At 41.7% G+C, this 23420-nt stretch overlaps 1 protein-coding gene across 2 annotated transcripts in view; it reads right to left on the reverse strand.

Annotated features, from left to right (window-relative positions):
• Window positions 1-1988: 1988 nt before the first annotated feature.
• PIK3C3 (phosphatidylinositol 3-kinase catalytic subunit type 3) overlaps window positions 1989-23420 on the reverse strand; it is a 132863-nt gene continuing 111431 nt past the window's right edge. For both annotated transcript variants that reach the window (XM_019531826.1, XM_019531827.1), the window contains exons 24-25: window positions 12150-12275; window positions 1989-2756 (exon numbers count right to left, since the gene is read on the reverse strand). In XM_019531826.1, coding sequence (XP_019387371.1) covers window positions 2742-2756; window positions 12150-12275 — 141 coding nt within the window. In that variant the 3' untranslated portion in view covers window positions 1989-2741. The remainder of the gene's footprint in view (window positions 2757-12149; window positions 12276-23420) is intronic.

The raw sequence follows: 23420 nt of genomic DNA on the forward strand, positions 1-23420 counted from the left end.
CTGAAAACTAAATAATGTAATCACATTACTGCAGAGCTTACATGTTATAATGTATACGTTAATTGAGCTTATAGACTGTTACACGGTTCAGCCAGTAAATAGGTTGCTTACAACTGCGCTTCTGAACATATATTATGAACATGCTACAGACATTACTAGTAGATACTTTTTAAAGGATTTGCAAACTGGAATCTTAATATGCAGGAAGATAGTTTAATTAGTATGGGTTTTTTGGGCAATTTTCTAACCTGACAAATTCAGCATGAATACGCAGTCTTCTCTTGATACCAGTATTTTAATAGCAACTTTTAAACTAAAGTAGTAGTGTATAGTTATAGTTCTGTCATTTGAGTCTCACCAATGCTGTATTGATGTTAAAAAAAAACAAACATCATCTTAGGATGATGTGGTGTAGCACTGCAGACCCACAGAGAAATTTAAATAAGGGTGAAGAGGGGACAATACACATTGGGCCAGATTCATCCAAGCAGCCTCAGGGAAATATTAATTACTTCTGCCTCCAACAGTGTGACTCTCTGTCCCTGTGGGAAACTGCTGTGATGAAATGAAGTATTACTCTTGCATTCCTGGGGGTGTGAGCTTGTTAGCTGATGGTGGCTTTAACTTAAAGACGGGGACTGTATATGAACCCTGACAACAGACACTGTTAAGGAGTTAGACTGAAGCAATGTTGCTTCTTAACCAGTGACTCCTGGTGTGTGTGTATTGATTTAAACAAACCTCCGAGGGAGATAAGATTATAGGTGCACTGCACACCTAGCAAACTTTCTTCCATCTGTTTGCTAGCAGAAATCAGCATAAAACCCGATTAAAATCTGATTGATCTTCATACAGCAGTTGCAAATCATTTGATTTTTTTTTTCACCTTTGTAATTGGATGCCTAGCTGCCTTTCTGCCCTACTCCTATGGTTCTGGTTTAAAACATAATTATGAAAAAAAATTAACATAAAAATGACTTTTGAAAGGTTCATACATATAAAAACCGACAAGTGCAAAGTGATGCACCTGGGGAGGAAGAACCGGCACCATACCTACAGGCTGGGGAACTCCCTTCTTGTCAGTACTGAGGCGGAAAGGGATCTTGGCGTCATCATTGACACCAAGATGAACATGGGCCGGCAGTGTGTGGATGCCGTCAGGAAGGCCAACCGCACCTTGTCGTGCATCCACAGATGCATCTCGAGCAGGTCCAGGGAGGTGATCCTCCCCCTCTATGCGGCACTGGTCAGGCTGCAGCTGGAGTACTGCGTCCAGTTCTGGGCGCTGCACTTCAAGAGGGATGTGGACAGCATGGAGAGGGTCCAGAGGAGGCCACTCGCATGATCAGGGGGCAGCAGGGCAGGCCCTACGAGGAGAGGCGACGGGACCTGAACCTGTTCAGCCTCCACAAGAGAAGGCTGGGGGGGGTGTATCTAGTGGCCTGTTATAAACTAGTCAGAGGGGATCAGCAGGCACTGGGGGAGTCCCTGTTCCCCTGAGCACTGCCAGGAGTGACCAGGCATAATGGTCACAAGCTGGCAGAGGGTAGATTTAGGTTAGACATCAGGAGGTGTGACTTCACGGTCAGGGCGGCTAGGATCTGGAACCAACTTCCAAGAGAAGTGGTGCTGGCTCCTACCCTGGGGGTGTTTAAGAGGAGGCTTGATGAACACCTCGCCGGGGTTGTTTGACCCCAGTACTCTTTCCTGCCATGGCAGGGGGTCGGATTAGATGATCTACTCAGGTCCCTTCTGACCCTAGAAACGATGAACTATGAAACAAAAAATGACAGTTGTTTTGATCATTCAAACAGACTCCTCGTGAATTCTGACACCTGACATGTAACATAATGATTTCATTATTGTTTATTACATCATTTTAGTGGAGTGGCGCGAATGCTGGTATTAACCAGGGAGCTACAAACATAACCCTTGCAGTTTGCCTGGTCTGGGCAGGTAAGATTAAAAACACTTGAAAGAAACATGGGAAAACTGCATCTAGGAAGGATTTATTAGTCAAGGGATACATTGTTACTGTACAAAAAGCACTCATAATAAAAGTGTTTAAATACAGCATCTCTTACACCTGCTACCTGTCTATTCCATTAGGAATTTAACTGAGTGCCTACACATGGCTTAACTTACCAGCACTTAAAAATATGTTTGTCAGCAAGGAAGAAATCATCATCCTTTCTGAAAGAGAACATTCCCCAAACTGAGGATCAGGCAAATGCATTTAAGACGGATTTCAGACCCAAACGGAAGGAAGGGCAAAAAGACTTTCATGAGAAATTGCAACCTATGCCTGTAGGCTATCCATTGTATGTACTGCCAAGGTAAGTGCAGAAATGGATTTAAGTTTCCAGACAGCATCATGTAATAAGTGACACACACAAAAAAATTTACAGTTATCAACTGCCATCTTGCTCTTCTGTAGCCTCTTCCAATCATCTTTGGCTTTGGTGCAAGTTATTTTACCTTCGTAGCTTAAGTATCTTACTAGAAAGAAGGTGCAATAACATTGAAATGCAAAGTAGGAAATAAATACATTTTTTTCTGTAAAAAAAAATTCAATCTGCTAATTGGGACTCAGCACCCAGACACCTAGTCCATGGTGTTGGCACTCTGTAACATCCCATATAAAGTTCTTGCCTTCAGGGGCTGTCTTGCAACGTTCAGGGTATCTTGAGAAATATTCTTCTTGCTGGGTACTGTCCACACTCTCAAAGTTGATGACAGCTCTATTTTCTCCAGTACTAGAAAAGGAGACAAAACAGAGTATGGTATTCATTTGGTTTGGTTTTTTCACAGAGTTAGGTGCAACTGCAGTATTTCTTAACTGTGTAAAACCTTTGAGGTAGGCAAATTTCCATGATTTAAGACAAATATCTGGGGAAAAAAAAAACTTTTCATTAGTCTCTAAACAGTTTCCACCCAAAATGCACATTCTTTCTGATTAATCTGGTTTGGTTGGGAAAGTTTGCTTTCAACTACAAGCATCCAAACTAATTTTGGGGGGATCAGGTCCTCTTCTATATTAAACTTCATATGCAACAGAAACAGCATTGGCAGTATACTGCCATACTGCTTACCAGAAGCAAAAAGTTATCCACATACTGCTTACATTTAGCTTATTTCTAATAACCTGAACAAAATGAAAATGCTCAGGCAAGAGGCATTTGAATGGTCTTGTTACAATCCTAAACTGTAATGCTGGATTGGAAGAAACATTTTGAAATGTTCATTTTTACATTAATGCTTGACTTAGTATTCCCAAGATTCAATTCCCTCAGGTCTTGTAATTTATAAGCGAAATAGAAGTAAAGTAACCTTAATCACTTCAACTGGAGATTGACTAATCCGATTTCTAGTATTTCCTTTCTCTACAGAAATGAGTTATGCTGTCAGAATGAAGATAATTCTTACCAGGGAGTTAGCTAGTAAGCATTTAAGGGCGCAGGGAAATTATTGTACATTCTCTTGATCAGCGTTCTAGAAACACATTTTTTTCCAAAAAACACAGAAATATGTATGTTTTAAAGACAGACAAAGTTCTTTGGGTAAATTCACCCAAAGAACCTCGCCTGCTTGTTTCTTTACACCAACACTGTTACAATCAGCACCCCTGAAATATGGTCTAAAGATGGTCCCCAGGGGAAGAAAACTGCCATATATGTGGAGACACTTAAAGAATGACTTAAGATATTCCAGGCATTTGACTAGATACCAGATTGAAGATATGCATTAAAAAAGTCCTGTAAATTAAAATTTTCACGATGCAACTTTGAATTGTATCTGTTTAAAATATTCATTTAAAAACAGAAAACATATTGTTGCTTCTCAGAAAAAAAAGCTGATGGCAAAATAATAAGCTCTCTTTATGTAATGTGAGCTTTACTTGCCCATTATGACTGCCTGGTATCATAATGCAATGGTTATTATAATAGCCAGACTTATTAAACGCTCTTATCTTAACTGGTGCAACAAACCACACAGACTGCACAGTACTATTTGCAGGCTCATTTTGGAGGTGATAAGAAAAATAAATATATATTGGTGGATAACAAGGCACACACTGAAGGGCATTTCAAATGAAAAATGACGTGGCATTATGCCAAATCAGCTGCTTAAACATGTCATATAATACATGTCTAGCAGCATTAGACAGTGTTTTAATTGCTGTTTGCAGCTGTGCTCTTTGCAATTCAAAGCAGCATAATACCTGCACAAATAGAACATTTCCATTCAGCTATTATGCAAGGGGATCACTTAGCCGGAAGTTCAATTCAATAATAATAATTTCTTTGTCCATTATTTTAGAGACTCTTAGACTTTATGCAGAACTTTTCCACAAGAAGATGGTACAAAAAGGACAGATATTAAGTGAACAACATTCTGATTAACTCGCAGAGGTTGCTAAGAAAGCTCTAACTCCAATCATAAAAGCAGCTTTAAAAATGGAAGGGCAATTTGTACCCGGAAGCTTGTTAGATCTCTGCAGCTGGTCCAATAAAAGGTCTAAACACCACTACAATACTTGCTTCTTGTATTTTTAAAAAAAAATACGCCTTGCACAACTCTTTTTAAAACTGCTCTCTGTAAACTTTTTGCCTTGATATCTTTCTCTTCTCTGACCTTTCAAGATTTTGGACCTTCCTCTCTCGCACTTTACCTTGCAGTGAAAACTATTATGTGAGTGAGGACAATGTACCTGGGCCCAAAGTCTAAAAGACTGACCCAGTTCCCCTAATATTAATGTCCTCCCTTTCCCCGAAGGGTATATCTGGACGAGCAGCTTCAAACAAATGGTCACACACTCCCTTTATTTGTGAAAGCCAAGCACCTTTGTGTTATTCACACTTGCTCAGGCCTTCAGAATAAACATGACTTCTCAAAAGGCCGGAGCCCGTGCAGCTCCGATGTCAATGGGAATGCAGGTGCTCAGCACCTCGGGCTGGAAAAGCAACTGGCTCAGTGATTTTGTTCTTACGTATTACAAAACACTTATGCAATGGTATGAAAAATGCAATGTTCCAGTATCTATTTGGGACTATATCTGATTACAGGTACTGGTTAATGTTACTTCTTTTGCTTGTGGGGAGAGAGGAGGGTGCACAGAGGGAGGGAGAAAGAAGGGCAAAGAGATGAAAATTGGGCTAATTATGCTTATTATACTGGTTTCTGACAGTTTGTTTTAGGATACTTTTTTCATTTGTTCACAGAACTGACAATTTTAAACATACAGGGTACAAATTTCAGCCCAAATGACTTTGTGTTCGAGGTGAGGGGAAATACATTTGTCCATATTAAGAATTTCTGGTGACTTTTTACTAAACAACTCAGACACATCGGCAGACTTGCTTTAACCTTGAACCTTGGCAGGCAGATGCCTTTATATCAGTGATGTGTTGTTTTCCCTGTGCCAACTGGCTCCACAATGGCTAGTAAATGAGTCTGTCCATCTATCCTTTTTTGTATCTTAGGACCATGGAGAAATATGGCTGGAAGGGACCTCCACAGATCATTTAGTTCAACAGTCTTCTTAAGGCAGGATCATCCCTATCCAAACCATCCTGTTCAAGTCCATAATCTCACCTCTTGGTAACAGTGCAGCCAACCCTGACACAACACAAGGCCTAACACCCTAACCTGCCACGGGGAAAACAGGGGGAACCACAGCAGCCAACGTGCTGCTACTGTAAAAGGTTAACATAGGCTCACGAGATCCCAGGTTGATTGCCATACCCCCTGTTACAGAGGAAGGCAAAAACTTCCTTGTGGAAGTTTTGTCATGGTTCGTCATGATGGACGCAGGCGCGCACAGCCGTAACTTCACGCTTCCCAGAAAGTGACAGTTTAGAGAGACAAGCAGCCACCGAGATAACTATGTCCTGGCAGAAGCTCCCATGGTGGGCACCTGATAAAAATACAAGGATCGCCTAAGAGCCCAAAATCAATGCAGGGATGACAAAGTTGGGGACAAAAAGTCATGAATGCAAGACGCGGAGCAAAAGGTTCGACAGGGGAGAAACTAATTGTGAGAATGCATCGCGCATGCAGAGTACCAGTACCTACGACAAAAATGGTTTGGGCACCAGGATCAGCCCTCCCTGCCCACAACTCCCACCGTCTGTCCAGTTTGTTGTTATCCATTCCAGCCAAAACCAGGGTTTATCAGACAGGGAACCTGTTGCCAAATACCCCCAGCCATGAGATGAAACAGCTTCTGTATTCAAAGACGGAAAAGACACTGAATAAGCCCTGGAAAGCCATGGGCTATGCTGGTATAGGCACCTGAACTAACAGTAGGAAGAGAGTCTCTTTCCTGTGATCTCAGTGCCTTTTTTTTGTGCTAAACACAGACAGTGGGGAGAAGGAAGCTGTGGAGAGGTAGGAGAGGTGGGACTGGTGTAGGGAGAAGGCACAAGGCACACCTGGAGATTATGGACAGAAAACTATGGCGCACAATACAAATCAATTCCCTCTACAATCTGCAATGAGACACAGGATTCCTAAATCTCATCAGTCTCTGCTTTCAACAGATATCTAGGAACCCCATTGTAATACTGTATCCACCCTTTCCTAAATATGGTTCACAGAGGATAACTATCAGAAGTAGCAGATTGTTACTCAAACAGTAGAGGGGTTTGTGCGATGGTCTTAGTAACGTCAAGCTTCCTGAAGATCACCCCAAGAGTATGGCACAAGATAACATTCTCCTTTCTTTTTTTAAGTTTGGTTTAAAAACACGTGCTTTTTAATACACAACACGCCCAGCGAAGTTGAAAAGCCAAGCATTCAAGTCAGCAGTGCAACAATGAAGATTGCCCAGGCAAGCTTAGTTCAGCTTCCACCCCATGAATCTGGATTACTATATAGCCTAATAACCTGATTTCCCCTCTCACTGACTCTCATCTCATTCAGTGCCCAGGACGGATACATTTAATGATAAGCTATGCAATATTTTCTTAGCTCCATGATTAGTATGAGCTGCAGGCCTTTATTTTTGCACACCGTAACAGTGATGTCTGACGAGCAGGTTTTGGCTTTTTGAGTGTCTAGTATCGCTGAGTGTCTGAGTGCATCACAAAAAATGGTGAGTTATTTTCATAATGCCCCTTTGACAGGAGGGGGCATTATCCCAGCTTTATAGATGGGCACCTGTGGTTCAGTGAGGTTAAAATCAACAGTACCCACTAATTTTGGGTGCTCAGGTTGAGATGATTGTAAGGCTGGAAGGGACCTCGGAAGATCGAGTCCAGCCCCCTGCACCAAGCAGGAAAGACAACTAGGGTCAGGTGACCCCAGCAAAGTGACTGTCTAGTCTCCTCTATACCTGGTGCCTACACCTGATTTTTTCCAGAATACTTAGCATTGCATAGCACAGCTGCCATTAACTTTACTTGCAGCTGTGAAAACTCAGCCCTTCTACAAATTAAACCCAGGGGCCTCAGTTAAGCTCTCACAAATTAAGGAACACAGAATTAGTGGCCACCTGTGAAAAATGTGGTTTCAGTGACTTGACTAGAATTAATAGTAACTTCATGGCCAATGATACTGTAGTCTTGGGCACACATCTTCACTTACATTAAGATGGTGGAAACTGGGAATGTGCATCAGAAAACAGAATTTAACCGTTAATGCTCAACTTCCTAATCACTTTAGAGCAGTATTTCAGTTAGACCTGTGAGCCTCTGAAATGTAAGGCCTGATCTTGTATCCATCACACCCACGGTACCAGGTCCACAATGTGCTGCGACACCTGGGCTCAGGCACATGGATTAGGACAGAGAAGACCCATGCTTTTCTTATATTTGAAGGTACCATTCATTTCCATCATTAGGGTCAGGTGCTGCTACAGCCTAATAGTTAATAAGAAAACTGGATGCGCTGCTAATACAATGTTAAAACCAGCATTAAGCTGGCTTTTAGATGCTTTATTTACCTCTCTCAAAAGCATAGACAAGTTTGGGTGAGAAAGAAAGGTCAGACATGATGAATACACCTGAGTGGGAAAAAAAAATCAAGTCTGAAAACGATGATTTATTGTTGCTCTTTAGCAAATGCATTATTAGATAGTGGGAAGTTCTGGTAGCTACCTGAGAAGGAACTTCTTCCACAGAGACGTCTGGGAAAAGTGGGCTAGTGTCAGCCTGTGATTTAAAAAAAGTCTACTTACACCTAATTGCATGCATTGCAAATCAAATTCAGTGTCATGTCAAGACAACATGGCTCTGTTTATTATTAAGTTAAACATAGAAGCATTAGAAGCTATAACCCTGGGGTCGAGGAACTGGCTCTTCAAAATGAATTCACTGTCGGACATCAAGTAATCTCTGTAAGTATGGAGACTATAAATATGAAGACTTCTCTTAAAAAGGCATTTTCAACTGTTTGTATTTCCTTGTGTTCACATATTAAACGAACAGGCATAGTGAAAATACTAAGTTAAAAAAAAGGACATTTTTGCTCTTTTGGCTAACATCATTCTGGAAGTAAGATTCAGGTTTGTATCAATACACAGATTAAGAATATGGGCAAAGCCTGCAACAGCTTTATACCGTAACTGTTCTGTCTGCATGAATCTATAACTACCAGTATAGCAGAAACACTCCCAGTTTGAACTGGGCTTTGTCCAGGGTCAAAGTTCAGCTAATTCAGCTCACTTGTATAGCTACAGGATCACGCAGATTCATAGATTTCATAGACATTAGGGCTGGAAGGGACCTCAGAAGATCATCAAGTCCAGCCCCCTGCTCCAGAGGCAGGAAATCAGCTGGGGTCAAAGGATCCCAGCAAGACAAACATCCACGTCTCTTAAAGGAGTCCAGAGTAGGTGCTTGCACCACCTCCAGCAGCAATCTGTTCCAGGCCTTTGGGGCTCAGACAGTAAAGTTCTTCCTTATGTCCAGCCTGAAATGGTCTTGGATGAGTTTGTGACCGTTTGACCTTGTTATACCTTGGGGCGCTCTAGTGAACAGGTGTTCCCCCAGATCCTGATGCGCACCCCTTATGTACTTATAGGCAGCCACCAGGTCACCCCTGAGCCCGCGCTTTTCCAGGATGAAGAGTCCTGTAGCTCTCACCCTCTCATCACAAGGCCTCTTCTCCTGACCTCTGATCATGCGCGTGGCTCTCCTCTGGACTCTCTCAAGCTTCTCCACATCCTTCTTGAATTGCAGAGCCCAGAATTGGATGCAGTACTCCAACTGTGGCCTCACCAAGGCCAAGCACAGTGGGAGGATGACATCCTGGGATTTGCTTGAGAAGCATCTATGGACGCAAGCCAGAGCTTTGCTTGCTTTACTAGCTGCGACATCACATTAGTAGCTCATGTTCATCTTGTGGTTAGATGTTACAGTGTGCCCTCCCAAGCAGCAGCTCCCCCTTTTTTCTGTCTTAAGTCAGGGATGTCAAATTCACCTGGTCCCCGGCCATGCCAGATCCTGACTACAGGGCTCCTTGCAGGCTGGGTCTAGATTTGGGGTGGGGGGTTGCAATTATTTTGGGTGGAGGGCCACTTACCAAGTTGTGGTGAGCTGTTGAGGGTCACATAGGTAGCTCCACTCCCACCCCCGGTTGCCATATTGGGAGCAGAAGTCCCGCCCTCTAACTCTTGCCACCTGACCTTTGCCCCTCCCCTTACTCCTTTTGGGAGGGACGGTGCTGCAATCTTGAAACTGGGAACAAAAAACCCAAAATCATACACATACACACACACAAAATCTACTATAACTTATTTTAATTTTATTTAAAAATATTTTTGTACTAATTTATGTGTTTGCAAAGTGTATCTAGACGTGATTGCATAATAGCTCCAAATACAGTCCTACTGTATATTGTATGTGGATGGTAGGAGGGGTATGTGGGGGGTTGGGTATGGATGGGTGTGGGGTATGTGGTTGGAGTGAGGACTGTGGGAGGGTGTAGAGTTATTGTGGATGGGGTGGGAGAAAGAGAGAGACAGGGCTGGGCCACCAGCTCCATTGCATGCTGCTCTTGCAAACTGTGTGCGAGCCTCACATGATGCAGCCAGACAGAGCCCGCACCCAGGCTCCCTGGTTTCTGCCAACCCACCCTGGGTCCCCGCTGGGCCCAGGGTACCAGCACAGGCTCCACACTCCCACTCCCCATCGTTTCCCTGCTTTCCCTCCTGCATGCCTGCCCACCAGTGCCGCCGCTGGTTCCCATCCAGCATCATCACTGCTCCACATGCTACCAACTCTTCCTGCGGCCTCCCTGCTACTCTCCATCATGTTCTATGGCTCTTCCGCTGCTCTCTGTGCCATCACCACTCCCCGCAGCCCCCGCTGCCACCAACACTTCCCACCACCACCACTTCCCGCCCTGCCTGGCAAGCACCAAGTGGTTCTTGGCTGCTGGACAGATGCAGCGATTTCCTCCCATCCCTTCATCAGATCTTATCTGACTTTCCACTTGGACGGAGGGAAGATGGGGAACAGCCAAAGGGTTGCCAGACCAGAAGCCACAGAGGCTTGGGGGTTAGAGGTGGGGTGGAAGCTGGGAGGGCCTTGCTGTTCAGCCGCTGGGTCCTGCTGCCTGTCATCTTTGACAGGCTGCCAAGAGTAGATAAAAATTAATTTTCTAAAATTCTTAGGGGCCCTGTGGGCCGGATAGAATGGCCTGGCAGGCCGGATCCAGCCCGAGGGGTGTGTTTTGCCCATCCCTGATCTAGATGCATGGATAGGGAGGCGAACAGCAGTGGCAGTCACAATGCAGCCACTATTCAACCCCTCCACCGACATGGGTCCCCAGTGGGGCCCCAGACTTCGGTGAAAGACCCTGCTCTAGTTTATCACACCTGCCAAAATTCTGACTCATCTGGGAGTCCTGCAGGCTGGATTCAGCCTGTGGGCTGTAGATTTGACACCCTTGCCTGAAGTGAAAGATCTTTTGCTAAAATCACAGCCATAGAAACAGAGCTTCTCACAGGAACCCTTGAGTTTGTATTTGATTCTGTCCAGTCAGTTAGAAGAAACATTCTTTATTGCACTTGGAAGATCAGGAAGCATTTCTAAGATCAGTTTCTTGTTTTTTCTCTGAATTGCCTGGTCTGAGACTAATATTTAATGCAAAGAGACAACATATTCTCTTAAATTCCTGATAAAAGCAAACTAGAAATGTCAAAAGCCTTTAACAAAATACAGTGCAGATGAAATAAAATGCTTTTATAAATAGCATTTTATTACAATCAAAATATCTTATTGTCCCTTTTGATGGACTACATTAGTGAAGCACATACACTTCATGGCTAAAATGCCATCCTTCATCAAAGTAAGTATGAATCTTAAGAAAGGTGAACAGGGAATATTTCTCCCTGGGAATTTTAAACAGCTAGTTAGTTGGAATATATTATTTAGAAGCCAGCATTTAACTCTTCCCCCCATAAAAACCAAAACCAGAAAACCTCTTACTGGTGATTAACAGTCATGTATGATATGAAGTAAAAGGGAAAACAGGCAATTATTCATTATTAAAGTTATTTTCCTTGAAGACAACATACTAGGAATGCTGGTACTTCCTCTCATAGGATTCAGACTGCAAAAATATCTCTTTAACAAATAGCCCTTACTCTTAGAGAATGACCCATCCAGAGTCTGCCAAAACAGACAAACTGCACCACTGAATAACTCTCCAACTTAAGTTCAGATAAAACCAAAGTGGTATGAAACTGTTGATATGCTAAGATTGGAGCTCTGGCTCTTAAGATTTCCCCTTCCTTGCTATAGTCACTGAACAAACACCTACAGCACTGCAAAGAATGAAGCTATTCTTATGTTTTGGAGGCTGGCAAATGTCAATGATCACCCAAAACTTGTCAGAGTCATAGAAATCATAGATAATTAGGGTTGGAAGGGACCCCAGGAACTCTAGTCCAACCCCCTGCTCAAAACAGAATATTCCCCAACTAGATCATTCCAGCCAGGGCTTTGTTGAGCCAGACCTTAAAAACCTGCTAAGATGTCCTTTTCATTTTGACATATTTTATCATCTCCCTCCAATAAATTCAAGAGTTCATAAGAAATTGCAGGCAGGCAGAGCACTGACATCACTTTTCTGCAGTCATCCTTCAGACCGTATTTTCACAATTGGTCTAATAGGCAGGCATTAGTTTGTATACATCTTACCTGAGCAAACTTGTGTATCTGTTCCACCACTGCAGCAAACAGAGCATGGACACTTTCATCAATTAGACTCTGCATGTAATGTACAGCCTCTTCATCAGATAGGTCCAAACGGAATTTGTCCTGCACCTAGGAAGAAGAGATAAGAAAGATTATATACTCTTCCAAAGAAAGGTAACTCCAAACAATGATCACACTCTAACAGAAAGCAAATTATTCCCACTACTTTACCCCAAAATGCAGAAGACTGAAAGGGTCATGGAATTTACTGTGGACCAAATTATTAACTGAGAAAAAAAATGAAGTCATAGGCATCATGCTGATTTACATCAGCCAGAAATACAGCTCTGTAACAATGACATTCAATTTCACTCAGTTTATTTATATAGTAAGAAAATCCATACCCTGATAAGTAGAAAACTCTCGCTGGAGAGAACACAACTGAACTGCATAAACACAACTAAACTGTGCACAGGAATCTGTGTACAGAAGTCAAGTCTCTCCTGTGTTCCTTAAACATTTCCTTAGGAAGGCATTTGATTGGCTATTACTCATTACTGATATTCTTTCTCCATTTTAAATGTCTGATCTGTAATATCAAAGGAAAAATCAATTTCTCCCAACAGGTGAAATCAAACAAAAATTATCCTTGAAAATCTGATTTCAGTTAAGTGGTCAGAATAAACAGATTTAAATTAGAGTGTATTAACATTTGTTTTGCATTTGCATTTTTTTGGTGTTTTTCTTTAAAAAGGTCAATATTAAAACACTGACATTAAACTATGCTTATTTTCAATTACAAAAAGACTTTACACCAAATTTGGCACTTCTTGATAAGATACAGCAGGTAGGAATTCATTTAAATCACTGAGGTGTAGAAATACCCAATTACCTGTGGGGGCACATTTCTCACAAGAAAACCACTCTCTCTCCAATCTCTCAGTTCTAATCCTCAAAGGAAACTTGCAAAGTACTTCCCAGAGACAAGCCTACGAACTTCACTTCATCAACCTCCTGGATACTAAAAATCATGGACTAAATATAGACATTGGATTTATGATACATTATAACTTGCCTGACATATTATAACCTGCCTGACAACTGACTACCCAGGTACCTCTTCACTATTCACCCCCCTTCTCTTTCTGCCCATACCCAGCCCATCTCTTACCCATTGCTGCTGCAGCTGCTGAATCCTGCTGCCAGCTCCCCTTGGGTCCTACTGGATCTTTGACAGGCAGCCAGGGGCAGATAATGCTAATTTTCTAAATATATTTAGGGGTCCCGTGGGCTAGCTAGAATGGCCTGGCAGGCCTGATCTGGCCCACGGGCCATATTTTGCCCGCCCCGGTATATATACACACAAACAAACACAATATTATATACGCATACAAGGACAGGAATGCATTTTCATAGTATGCTGGAGGATCCTAATAACTGCTGAAAGTCTGTGAGGTTCCCTTCACCTAAAATTAAATTAAGAATAAACTGGGTTTTTTAAATAGTAAAGAAATTAAGAATGAGTATAAGTGCAATCCCACCACGCCTGTCAAAATTGGTCTCTATGCAGTAGGCAAGAATCTGATTAACTCTGACTGCATCCGTCATCTGCGAACAGTTGGTGGGAGACACTACTACCCTCACATCGTTTGTTCTTCTGACAGCAGCACATTTTAAAACCCTGTATCCAAATTGTTTGTATGGTACTTACAAATTACACACAAACTACTTGCAGAAATCATTATAATTAAGGACAAAGCAACAATGAGCCAAGCTTGCTTTGTTCTAGCCACAGGCAAAGGGCTTGGCCCATGCACGTTGCATAAAGGTGAAATCAATAGTTCCTCATGAATTCTGAGCAACTCCACAGGAACTGTTCAGCACTTGGTCAGATGGCAATTTCTCACTTGCACTTTTGCTGCACAGATAGGTCTCTTCTATAATCAAGCCTACGTTAAATTGAACTGGCAGCAATTCAGCTACACCAAACTGAATCTTCCCTTTCAATGGCAGTTTTGGATGAGGAACCTGAAGAACTTTACAGGTAAATGGTCAGGAAAAGCAGAATATTAAAGGAACAATGTTACAGTTGGGTAAAGTAAGCTCCAGACATTATTAAGACCAAAGTATTGAAAGCGGGTGTCCAATGTTAGGTGTCTGCATAAATGGACTAGTTTTCTAAAGTGGTGCCCACCCAGTAGCTACTTTTAACTTCAATAGGGACTTTGCTGTCCAATACTTTAGGAAAATGAGGTCACTTCTATATAGCACCTAACTGCAGACTCTGAGGTTTGCAAATACTGGGTCAAGTTAGTTATCTCACACTACAAAAAGAGTCAGGGTGATCTGAATAGACCAAAGTTTAATTACCCCAGTTTTTTTCTAACCGCAGCCAACATAAACTTAATATTCCTAACAGTGTCAGAGGGGCAAGCAGGATTTCTAACAATCTATTAACGAGAGTCTAGCGAGTCAGTTTTGAAGAGACTGAATCTCAGCCACATTTGGTAGTACATATTATACCTCTTCATTTTTTGCTTCAAGATAAAGATCAGGCACAAATATGAACCCTTGTGGGAACCACTGATATAATCTAGACTGCTTTTCTGAATCATTAAGCCCATAACTTTTGGTTGACTACAAGAATATTTTTTACAAACTTAGCATGTAAAGACTGTAAAGGACAGGGAATCAGCTGCACCCCTGGTTAACGAGCTCCCATGATAAATTACTTTATTTTAAATCCGTGTTTTATTTCTAGCTGAAATTTGTCCAGTTTTACTTTAAAGCCACTTGAACTCACTATGTGGTTTTCTTGTACGTTAGGAAAGAAACGTCTGTCAGAAACACTTCCCGCATACTTGTTGACTGATCAAGTCACATCTTAACTTTCACTTAGATGAATCAAGACTGAGCTGTTTAAATCTTAGTTGATAATTTCTTGACTTCACGTTTTGAACATGTTTACATTCAAAACACTGGCATAAGAATCTGACACAGTATTTCAATATTGGCCACTAATGGGTGCATTATAAAACTAATAGTACCTACTATTCCCACTATGCATCGTGGCATCATGGCCTCATTCATCTTTATAGGTACAACAATCTGCTAGGACTTGTTCAGTTATCCAGTACTGTTCCCATGACTGTCTCACTCACTGTACTCAAGGATATTGTCTTCCAGTGTTTAAGTGTGATGTGTGTTTTACTCTTGCATGATATCATTCTACCTCTTTCCAAATATATAATAATTTTAAGTGCACCAGTAACTGAGTTGTGGGCATTAGCTGAGCCTGACTGGAAAGAAAGAAGATGCCTTAGAAATATGAAAGATAAACCAAAAGGTAAAACTGAAGGGGAGGTGGGGAAGGGGAAGAAGTGTTTAATTTCCTCAAAAAAGGAAAGTAGGAAACAGATAAGCAAAGAAAAAAAACCACAATTTTTTTCAGTCAAATGTTGTAGATCTTTCACTGTGCATCTTATTACTTATGAAAACAGAATGAGACCAAGGTTACCCCCAGGCACATGTATGTGTTTGACAAACCATCAGGAGCAAAATGACCACAATAGCAAATGGTAAAAGATAACCAAATAGCCACTGGTCTGTAATGCAGCAGCAGCTATAGGATTGGTCACTTACTCGTTCTTTACTTACCTAATTCTTTTCTTAATTATAATCCAATTGGATTTATTATATGAAATAGCTTCAGTGTTCACTAAATATTAGGCAGGCACTTTAAACTTGAGTGAAAACCCAATGACTTCACTTGCATGTTTAAAACTGAGCATATGTGCTTAAGTACCTTTCTGAATTAGGGCACAGAATTTCATAGTGATTTTCCTATTCATATTAAAAGGAAGGTGTTACAGTGACACTTCAGTAGAAATGTTTAACTGCCGTTAGGGGGAGGGAGTGTTGGAATCTCTAGAACACTATACCTTGCATGTCATTTTTGCCATTAAGCACTTACTTTACCCATATTTTAATCTGTTCATGGTATAATGTCCTCTCAGACTTCTAATGGTACTGATCTTAATACGCTGCATCAGCCAAATGCTAGTAATGACGATTAAAATATTTACTGCCTACCTAGAGAACAGACTGGAACTTTTTTTTCCCCAAATACATCAATTCTGCTACAGTTGGAGATTAAAAATTAGACTGCCATTAACAGTGGGATCAAATGCTGCTGAGCACTGGATCCTTGCAAAAAAGGTTTTCAGCACTGGTATTAAAAATGACTGCTGCAACACAGCTGAGAAGGGACATGGCAAGATGACAAATTATTTCTTGAGTTGCAGCAGTAGCAGCAAGATTAATGAACATTGACTTATGGCTCTTCTAACAAAACCAATAGTAATGTGTTACTGCAAATCTCTCAGTTGCAAAGTAATGCATATTTCTTGAAAATCCATGGTTCTTCAAAAGACAGGTGTTACTAGGAGAAGATCTGCACTACGTAAAAATAAAGTTAATTTTGGGTCAAGTTTCTATGATTTATAAAATCCTGTCCAAGATGCATCTAAAGTTATCTTCTGAAAAGATATCAACAAGTTAACCCAGACGATTTTCATAAGGCTATGTTTTGGCAATTCAATTAAACAAGATTGTGCTGACTGGCTGGCACTCACCAACAGAAAAATACACACACACACGGGGGGGGGGGAGAGCATGGTTGAATTTTTGCTTATTTTCCACAGAGAAAAGTTTTAAAATTAATTTATTCTACTTAATTATATTAAATATACATCCCATTAAAATCTTGACTATCGCAGCTTTTATGTTTTAAAATGAAATGCTTGACTAAAGATAAAAAGGATTAATTAAAAAAAATGATGAGAATCCCTCTTAAGGCTTCAAGTTAGCAGCTTCTGACTATTCAATTATATTGTGCTTTCGGTAATCTACTGTATTTACTTGCATATCACACACACCTTTCTCCCTCCTTCCCCGCCCCCACCCCAAATTGGGATGTGCCTCTCAAGTGAGGAAGCTCAATTTCCTACATGGAATAAAAGCATGGGAAAGTTGTAAAATACTTTCTGTTCCTTTTCCTTCTTTCCCCAGAGTGGCTGCTTTGAAGCAAGGTGTCTTCAGAAGCAGCTGTGTCTTGAAGACAGCGGGCAAGTGGAAAAAAAATTGGAATTGACAGAACTCAGGAAAGAAAGTTATACTTCAGTTGCTCTCAAACATGATAATGTCTTCCATCCATTTATCCAGTCTTCACAACAGAAATATGTCTTCCAGACTGGGAAAGATATATTGTGAAGGTCCTTGGATGAGTCTCTGACAGCTCTGAAGAAAGTTTTAAACAGCCGATCACTGCTTGAGATTAAATGCATGAAGGGAGAAGGACAACTCCCCCCTCCTCTACCCACCCCCTGATTTATTTTGTCCTTTGCATATAAATTGTGAGCTCACTTGGATAATGAACAGAAAAAAGGGGAAACTGCAATATAATGATGAAGCAATATCACTTTACATTGTAATCTCATTAAAACTCCAAACTACACTGGATTTGCCCAGATTAGTACTTGGCTGAGAAACATCAAGGGGGGGCGGGGAAGATTCATAGATTCATAAATTGTAAGGCCGGAAGAGACCTCGGAAGATTGAGTCCAGTCCCCTGCACCAAGCAGGAAAGATAACTGGGGGTTAGGTGACCCCATCAAGGAGACCATCCAGTCTCCTCTTGAAGATCTCCAGGGTAGGCGACTGCACCACATCTGGACGGAGCTTATTCCACAGCCTGACTGTGAAGAAGTTTTGCCTAATGTTTAGCCTGTATCGATCTTCCAGGAGTTTGTGGCCATTATTTCTGGTTTTCTCCTCGGGTGCCCTGGTGAACAGTTGCTCACCGAGCCCTTCATGTACTCCCCTAGTGTAACGGTAAGCTGCTACCAGGTCCCCTCTCAGCCTTCTTTTCCTCAGACTGAAGAGTCCCAGATCCCTCAGCCTTTCCTCGTATGGCTTGCCATGCAAGTCTCTGATCATATGGGTGGCTCTTCTCTGGACTCTCTCAAGCTTGTCCACATCCCTGTCAAAGTGCAGTGCCCAGAACTGGATGCGGTACTCCATCTGTGGTTTCACCAAAGCCCAGCAGAACAGAAGACTCACCTCCTCGGTTTTGCTGGAGATGCATCGATTGATGCATGCCAGAGTATTATTTGCCCTACTGGCTACAGCTTTGCACTGCTGGCTCATATTCGTACTGTGGTCTATTATTACCCCCAGGTCCCTTTCACTGGTGGTGTTGGTCGGTTTCGTGTCGCCAAGCCTGTAGGTGCGTTGCGGGTTGCTCGTCCCGAAGTGGAGCACTTTACATTTCTCAACATTGAACTTCATCAGATGCCGATCTGCACAACTTGGTAGACTGTCTAGGTCCGCCTGCATCTATAGCCTATCTTCAAGCATGACCACACTCCCCCATAACTTGGTGTCATCTGCAAATTTGGCCAATGAGCTCTTCACCCCCAACATCCAAATCGTTAATAAAGATGTTGAAAAATACTGGACCGAACACTGACCCCTGTGGGACACCGCTGCCCACTTCTTGCCAGGATGACACAGATCCGTTCACTATGACTCTCTGGGTCCTATCCTGCAGCATTTCTTACCCACCTGACTGTCTTGGAGTTAAGCCCGCAATCCTCCAAGATGCTATAAGAGGTAGAACTGGTAATGTACATAGCTGGCAATTCATTCTCTTTGTCCAGCTAGAGGGCAAGTATTAGGTTTGGAAGCCTGGCAAAAATGGGTAAACATATTTATTTTGATAACTATACCAAATACGTTCATGTATTATATTGATGCAACATCCAGCAGTGCTAACATAAGACAGTGTTGAAATGTAAAAAAATATTGACATAAAGGTGAAACAGAACGCTACCTAGAATTAGAAAATGTATAGAAATTAAGTTTAGTAGCAATATCATCAGGCTCAAGGCAAGATAGAGATGTACCACAGGCTCACTAAATCAAAGATGCATAAGTGTTTGTGTGCCTGAGCTCACTTCCTCAGATGCTTCATACCACTTCATAGTGGTAACATCAACGTTTTCCCATAAAACAAATTCTGATTTTTGACGTGACTGAATACTTTGATGGGGTAGCACTTTCTCAGTTTTGCCTGGTTCAGCTGTTCTGCTTTGTATGATTAATTTAATATTTAGTGGACCAAAAACTGACTATATAGCTCAATGATTAAAATATTCATATGAGATGCAAGAGATCAAAGGCCATGTCCTTGTTCTGATGAACATTAAACAACAAACCAAAACAGCAACAACAACAAAACTAGATTAACGTCAACAGGACATCTAAGCCACAGTAATAGAGAGTCAGGTCAATCATCTGCAATATGGAAGAATGGCAAGGTAAAGACTTGCTATGGAGTCTCTCCCATCCTAATGACTGTTTTAACTTGTGCTATAGGTTATTTTGGCAGTGGTCAGGCAAGCTTTTTTCATCATTTTCATGCAAAAACTTTGAAAGATCTTGGGTTTTTTATCCTGATTTGCAATATTCTTAAGTTTTAAAAATAAGTTAGCTGGATGATTTCCCTATCCACCTCTACTCAGAGTCTTTTAGCTGTAGTTCTAATTCTGTGATTATAGATAGAAGAAAGCCAAGGCTTTCACTTAACCTTGTTTTAAGTGTGCTTTATAGAAGACCAGCATATTTGAACCTCTGGGACTATATTACTTCCTTTGCTCACCAAAACCACTTGTTGGGTATAGCTGGTACATCTTGCTACCAGTTATGTGGTGTGGGCATCAGGGGCCCTCCAGTTTCACAGATTCATAGAATATAGATCAGAAGGGACCTCAGAAGATCATCGGGTCCAGCCCCCTGCACCAAGCAGGAAAGACAACTGGGGTCATGTGACCCCAGCAAGGTGACTGTCTAGTCTCTTCGTAAAGATCTCCAGGGTAGGCGATTGCACCACCTCTGGAGGGAGCTTATTCCACAGTCTGGACACTCTGGCTGGAAAGAAGTTTTTCCTAATGTTAAGCCTGAAATGGTCTTCCAGAAGTTTGTGACCATTGCCTCTGGTTTTCCCCAAGGGTGCCCTGGTGAACAGTTGTTCACCGAGCTGAAAATCCGTATACAATCTTAATTGTAGTAGCTGCTGCACAGGAGTAGAGATGCCCTCTTACCAGATTTCAAACAATTAAATTGAAGTTCAAGATAACATCTTAAATGCCACACAAAGGCTAATGAAAGCTATAACCAAATCTGGAATACTGGTGTGACAGCATGTTGCTACCTACATGGCACTGCAGATCACTACTGCTGTGTTGCTAGGCTACCCTCCCAGAATAGACACAAAACGCAAAAGTTTAACACCACTTTAATAATCTGAAGTCTGAATACTACCCTATAAAGCCTAGTCATGAAGTAACTGTGACGTACTGTTTTCTTTATGTTTGAAGAAAGCTTAATTTGACAGAAACTAATGCAAAATAGCTTTAATTTTTCACTTGTAATCTGTTTTGCACTCTCAGAAATAAGGGAAGATCTAGAGTATCCAGAGACAATATACAAATCCAATTTACACGTTATTTCATGTTGAATCAAAGTGTGTGCATCAGGATCTCTGATCTGGCTACAGACTGTCCAGTCCTCTGACTTGGCTACAACAAATCCTGCCTACACCTGAGATGTGATCTAGTCAACAGGTAGCCAAGATACAGCCCGTGGAGTCATGTCATCTGACCTATGGGACTTCCCACAGGTCCAGAAATTTGGTGGTAGGATGGCAGTGTTCATTGATGCAGATTCTCGAGCTGCGGCAATTACTGTTGCTGCTGTTCATCCTACCAACATATTTCTGGACCCATGGGGTACCATGTAGGTCAGATGTGCTACAGCCAACCCACAGACCAACCCAGCATCACTCATCCACCTTGTAGAGCCAGATAAGTTGGGTTCCGCTGATATAGTTTGATGTTTGGTTACTAGAAGTCATTTTCATCAGTCATTCCTACCCTGAGCTCACTAATGTGTGCTTGACTACAGTGTACCTGTACTGCATAAGGCAATGAAAAACCCACCACTTCCTTTACAAATTTGTGGTAATGGTTAATTGCCCACATTGTTAAAAAATCTCTGCACTTAAAATGAATTAATCAGTTAAGGTTCAAATTCAAGCCAAAACTTTTCAAGAAGTCTTGCAAAATTCAGTCAACTCCTTTGAGCAACATATAACAAATACTTAATGAGTATTCAGAGATGCTCGAATGCCTTACAGAGTTAAATAAGAAAAAGGTGTGCTCATTCACATTTTGAGTGAGCAAGTATGCATGGAAACCTTTTTTTTCCACTTAAATACTCTTTATTGATATTTATTTCACAGGTTACCTACAAGTCAATCATTCTGAAAACTGCTTGATACTATACTTCTTATGCTTCCAGCAAGGTTAAGTAGCACTGCTGGTGCTTATTATGATTAGCTACTTAATAATTTGATCACTGGAATAAAGAATTGTTCATTGTAAAGTCAGCTATTCAAATTTAAAAGAAATGCCAATGTCCCTTTTGATTGAGTCCTATAAAAGCACACATGCATGCTGGTACCAGAGCCACTGCTAGACTCCTTACGACGACAAAATCATTTGATGTAAGAGTTTACACAGATGACAGAAGACTTAGTGCAGAATGTTTCCCCCATCTTACACTGAACTCCTTATGGATAGTCAGCATCATGGTGGAAATACTAGGCTTAAGCTTCTGGCTTGACTTTTATCACACTTCCCTCTGATAAAAAGTGCACTGCTTGCTGATCTCTGCTCGGCTGTAACAGTTAAGTTCTCTCAACTATTCCTCTATTTCTTCAAATCACATGGATTAATTTACTCAGCAGGTTTTCCGGAGAAGATCACAGCTTTTGTCTTAAGCCAAAAGGCTGTCATCTTGAAGAGACTACACGTTCTAAGCAATCATTTACAGATTTCTATAGAAGTTTCTACAGATCAAAACTCTTACTGATCTTACCATCTTCTAAGCTGGCTCTTTCTCCAAGCCCCCAAAATAAGAACTTCAATAGCAGTAACATGCAAGCAGAAAGGCTTGCACCAATCTGCATCACATTCATATTTGTCAGAACTAATAATTAAGAGGTGGTGATGACTGGAGGAAGAAGAGAGGGCTTTTATACCAAAGTTTCCACTCCAAGATTTTTTTCCCCATTCTGATGGGATATAAACTGAAAAATAGTACCTAACTATAATGAAATGTGCATGCTCAAATTAGAAAAAAAATGGTTTGGCACCTGCAGCTATTCTAGAAATGGGTGGACAGATGTGCATCTGCCTAATCAAAGTAAAGATCACAAGGCATAAACAAATCATGGCAATACTGCACTCTCCCAGAAGGCTGGGCATTCCTAGGCATGTCTGCTACTGAATCAAACCAAAGCAGCTGCTTTCTGTCAGTGCCTTTCTCCCATACAATGAGTAAAATGACTCCTCTCCACAAGAATAAACCCAAGAGCAGAGCCGGAGACTAGTGACAGGGCTCAGTCTCACGCAAATGCTGATATTTTCAAGCAGACAAAAAGTAAAAGAGCTTGGGGAATGTATAAGCAAAAATTATTTCCAGGCTCTTGACCTGTAGTACTGATACAGGTATGAGACTTACGATGCAGCAAAGCAAGAAGGGAAAACAGTGTTAATTTAGATGCATACTTGCCAACCACAACAGGTCATCCAGATGTTAGGTTATAACACAAATAACTTGTGGCAGGACAACACTGACTTAATCCCAAATGGAAACCAGGTCACTTCACTTATATGGAATACCGGAGCCTCTGGAGTTGGTATCGTCACGCTGGATTTGGCTTCCTGGACCACGACCCGCACTGCAGAGCAGAGGGTGTCCTGGGGCGTGATGGTCTCCATCTCTCCCCCAAAGGTAAGAGTCTGTTTTCTTACAGGCTAGTTGACCTCCTCCGGTGGGCTTTAAACTAAGTTCATCGAGGGATGGGGATCCACAGGAGCAAGAAAAAACTCAACCAGGTGTAGGACCTGCCCAGGTAAGAGCTCAGGTATATACTAAGGAACCAGTTGTCTCTCAGGTAGAGGGGGTGGCCCAGGTCTCCCTCGGGGGGGGGGGAGTTAAGGTTTCTCTGCACTAATGCAAGACGCATGGGGAACAAGCAGGAGGACCTTGTAAAATCAACCTGGTTGGCCTAGTGGAGACATGGTGGGATGAAACATTTGACTGGGCATTAGACACAGAGGGCTATAGGTTGTTTAGAAGAGATAGGAA

This window comes from Crocodylus porosus, unplaced genomic scaffold, assembly GCF_001723895.1.
Source record: "Crocodylus porosus isolate Cpor-Errol unplaced genomic scaffold, CroPor_comp1, whole genome shotgun sequence".
NCBI classification, from domain to species: Eukaryota; Metazoa; Chordata; order Crocodylia; family Crocodylidae; genus Crocodylus; species Crocodylus porosus.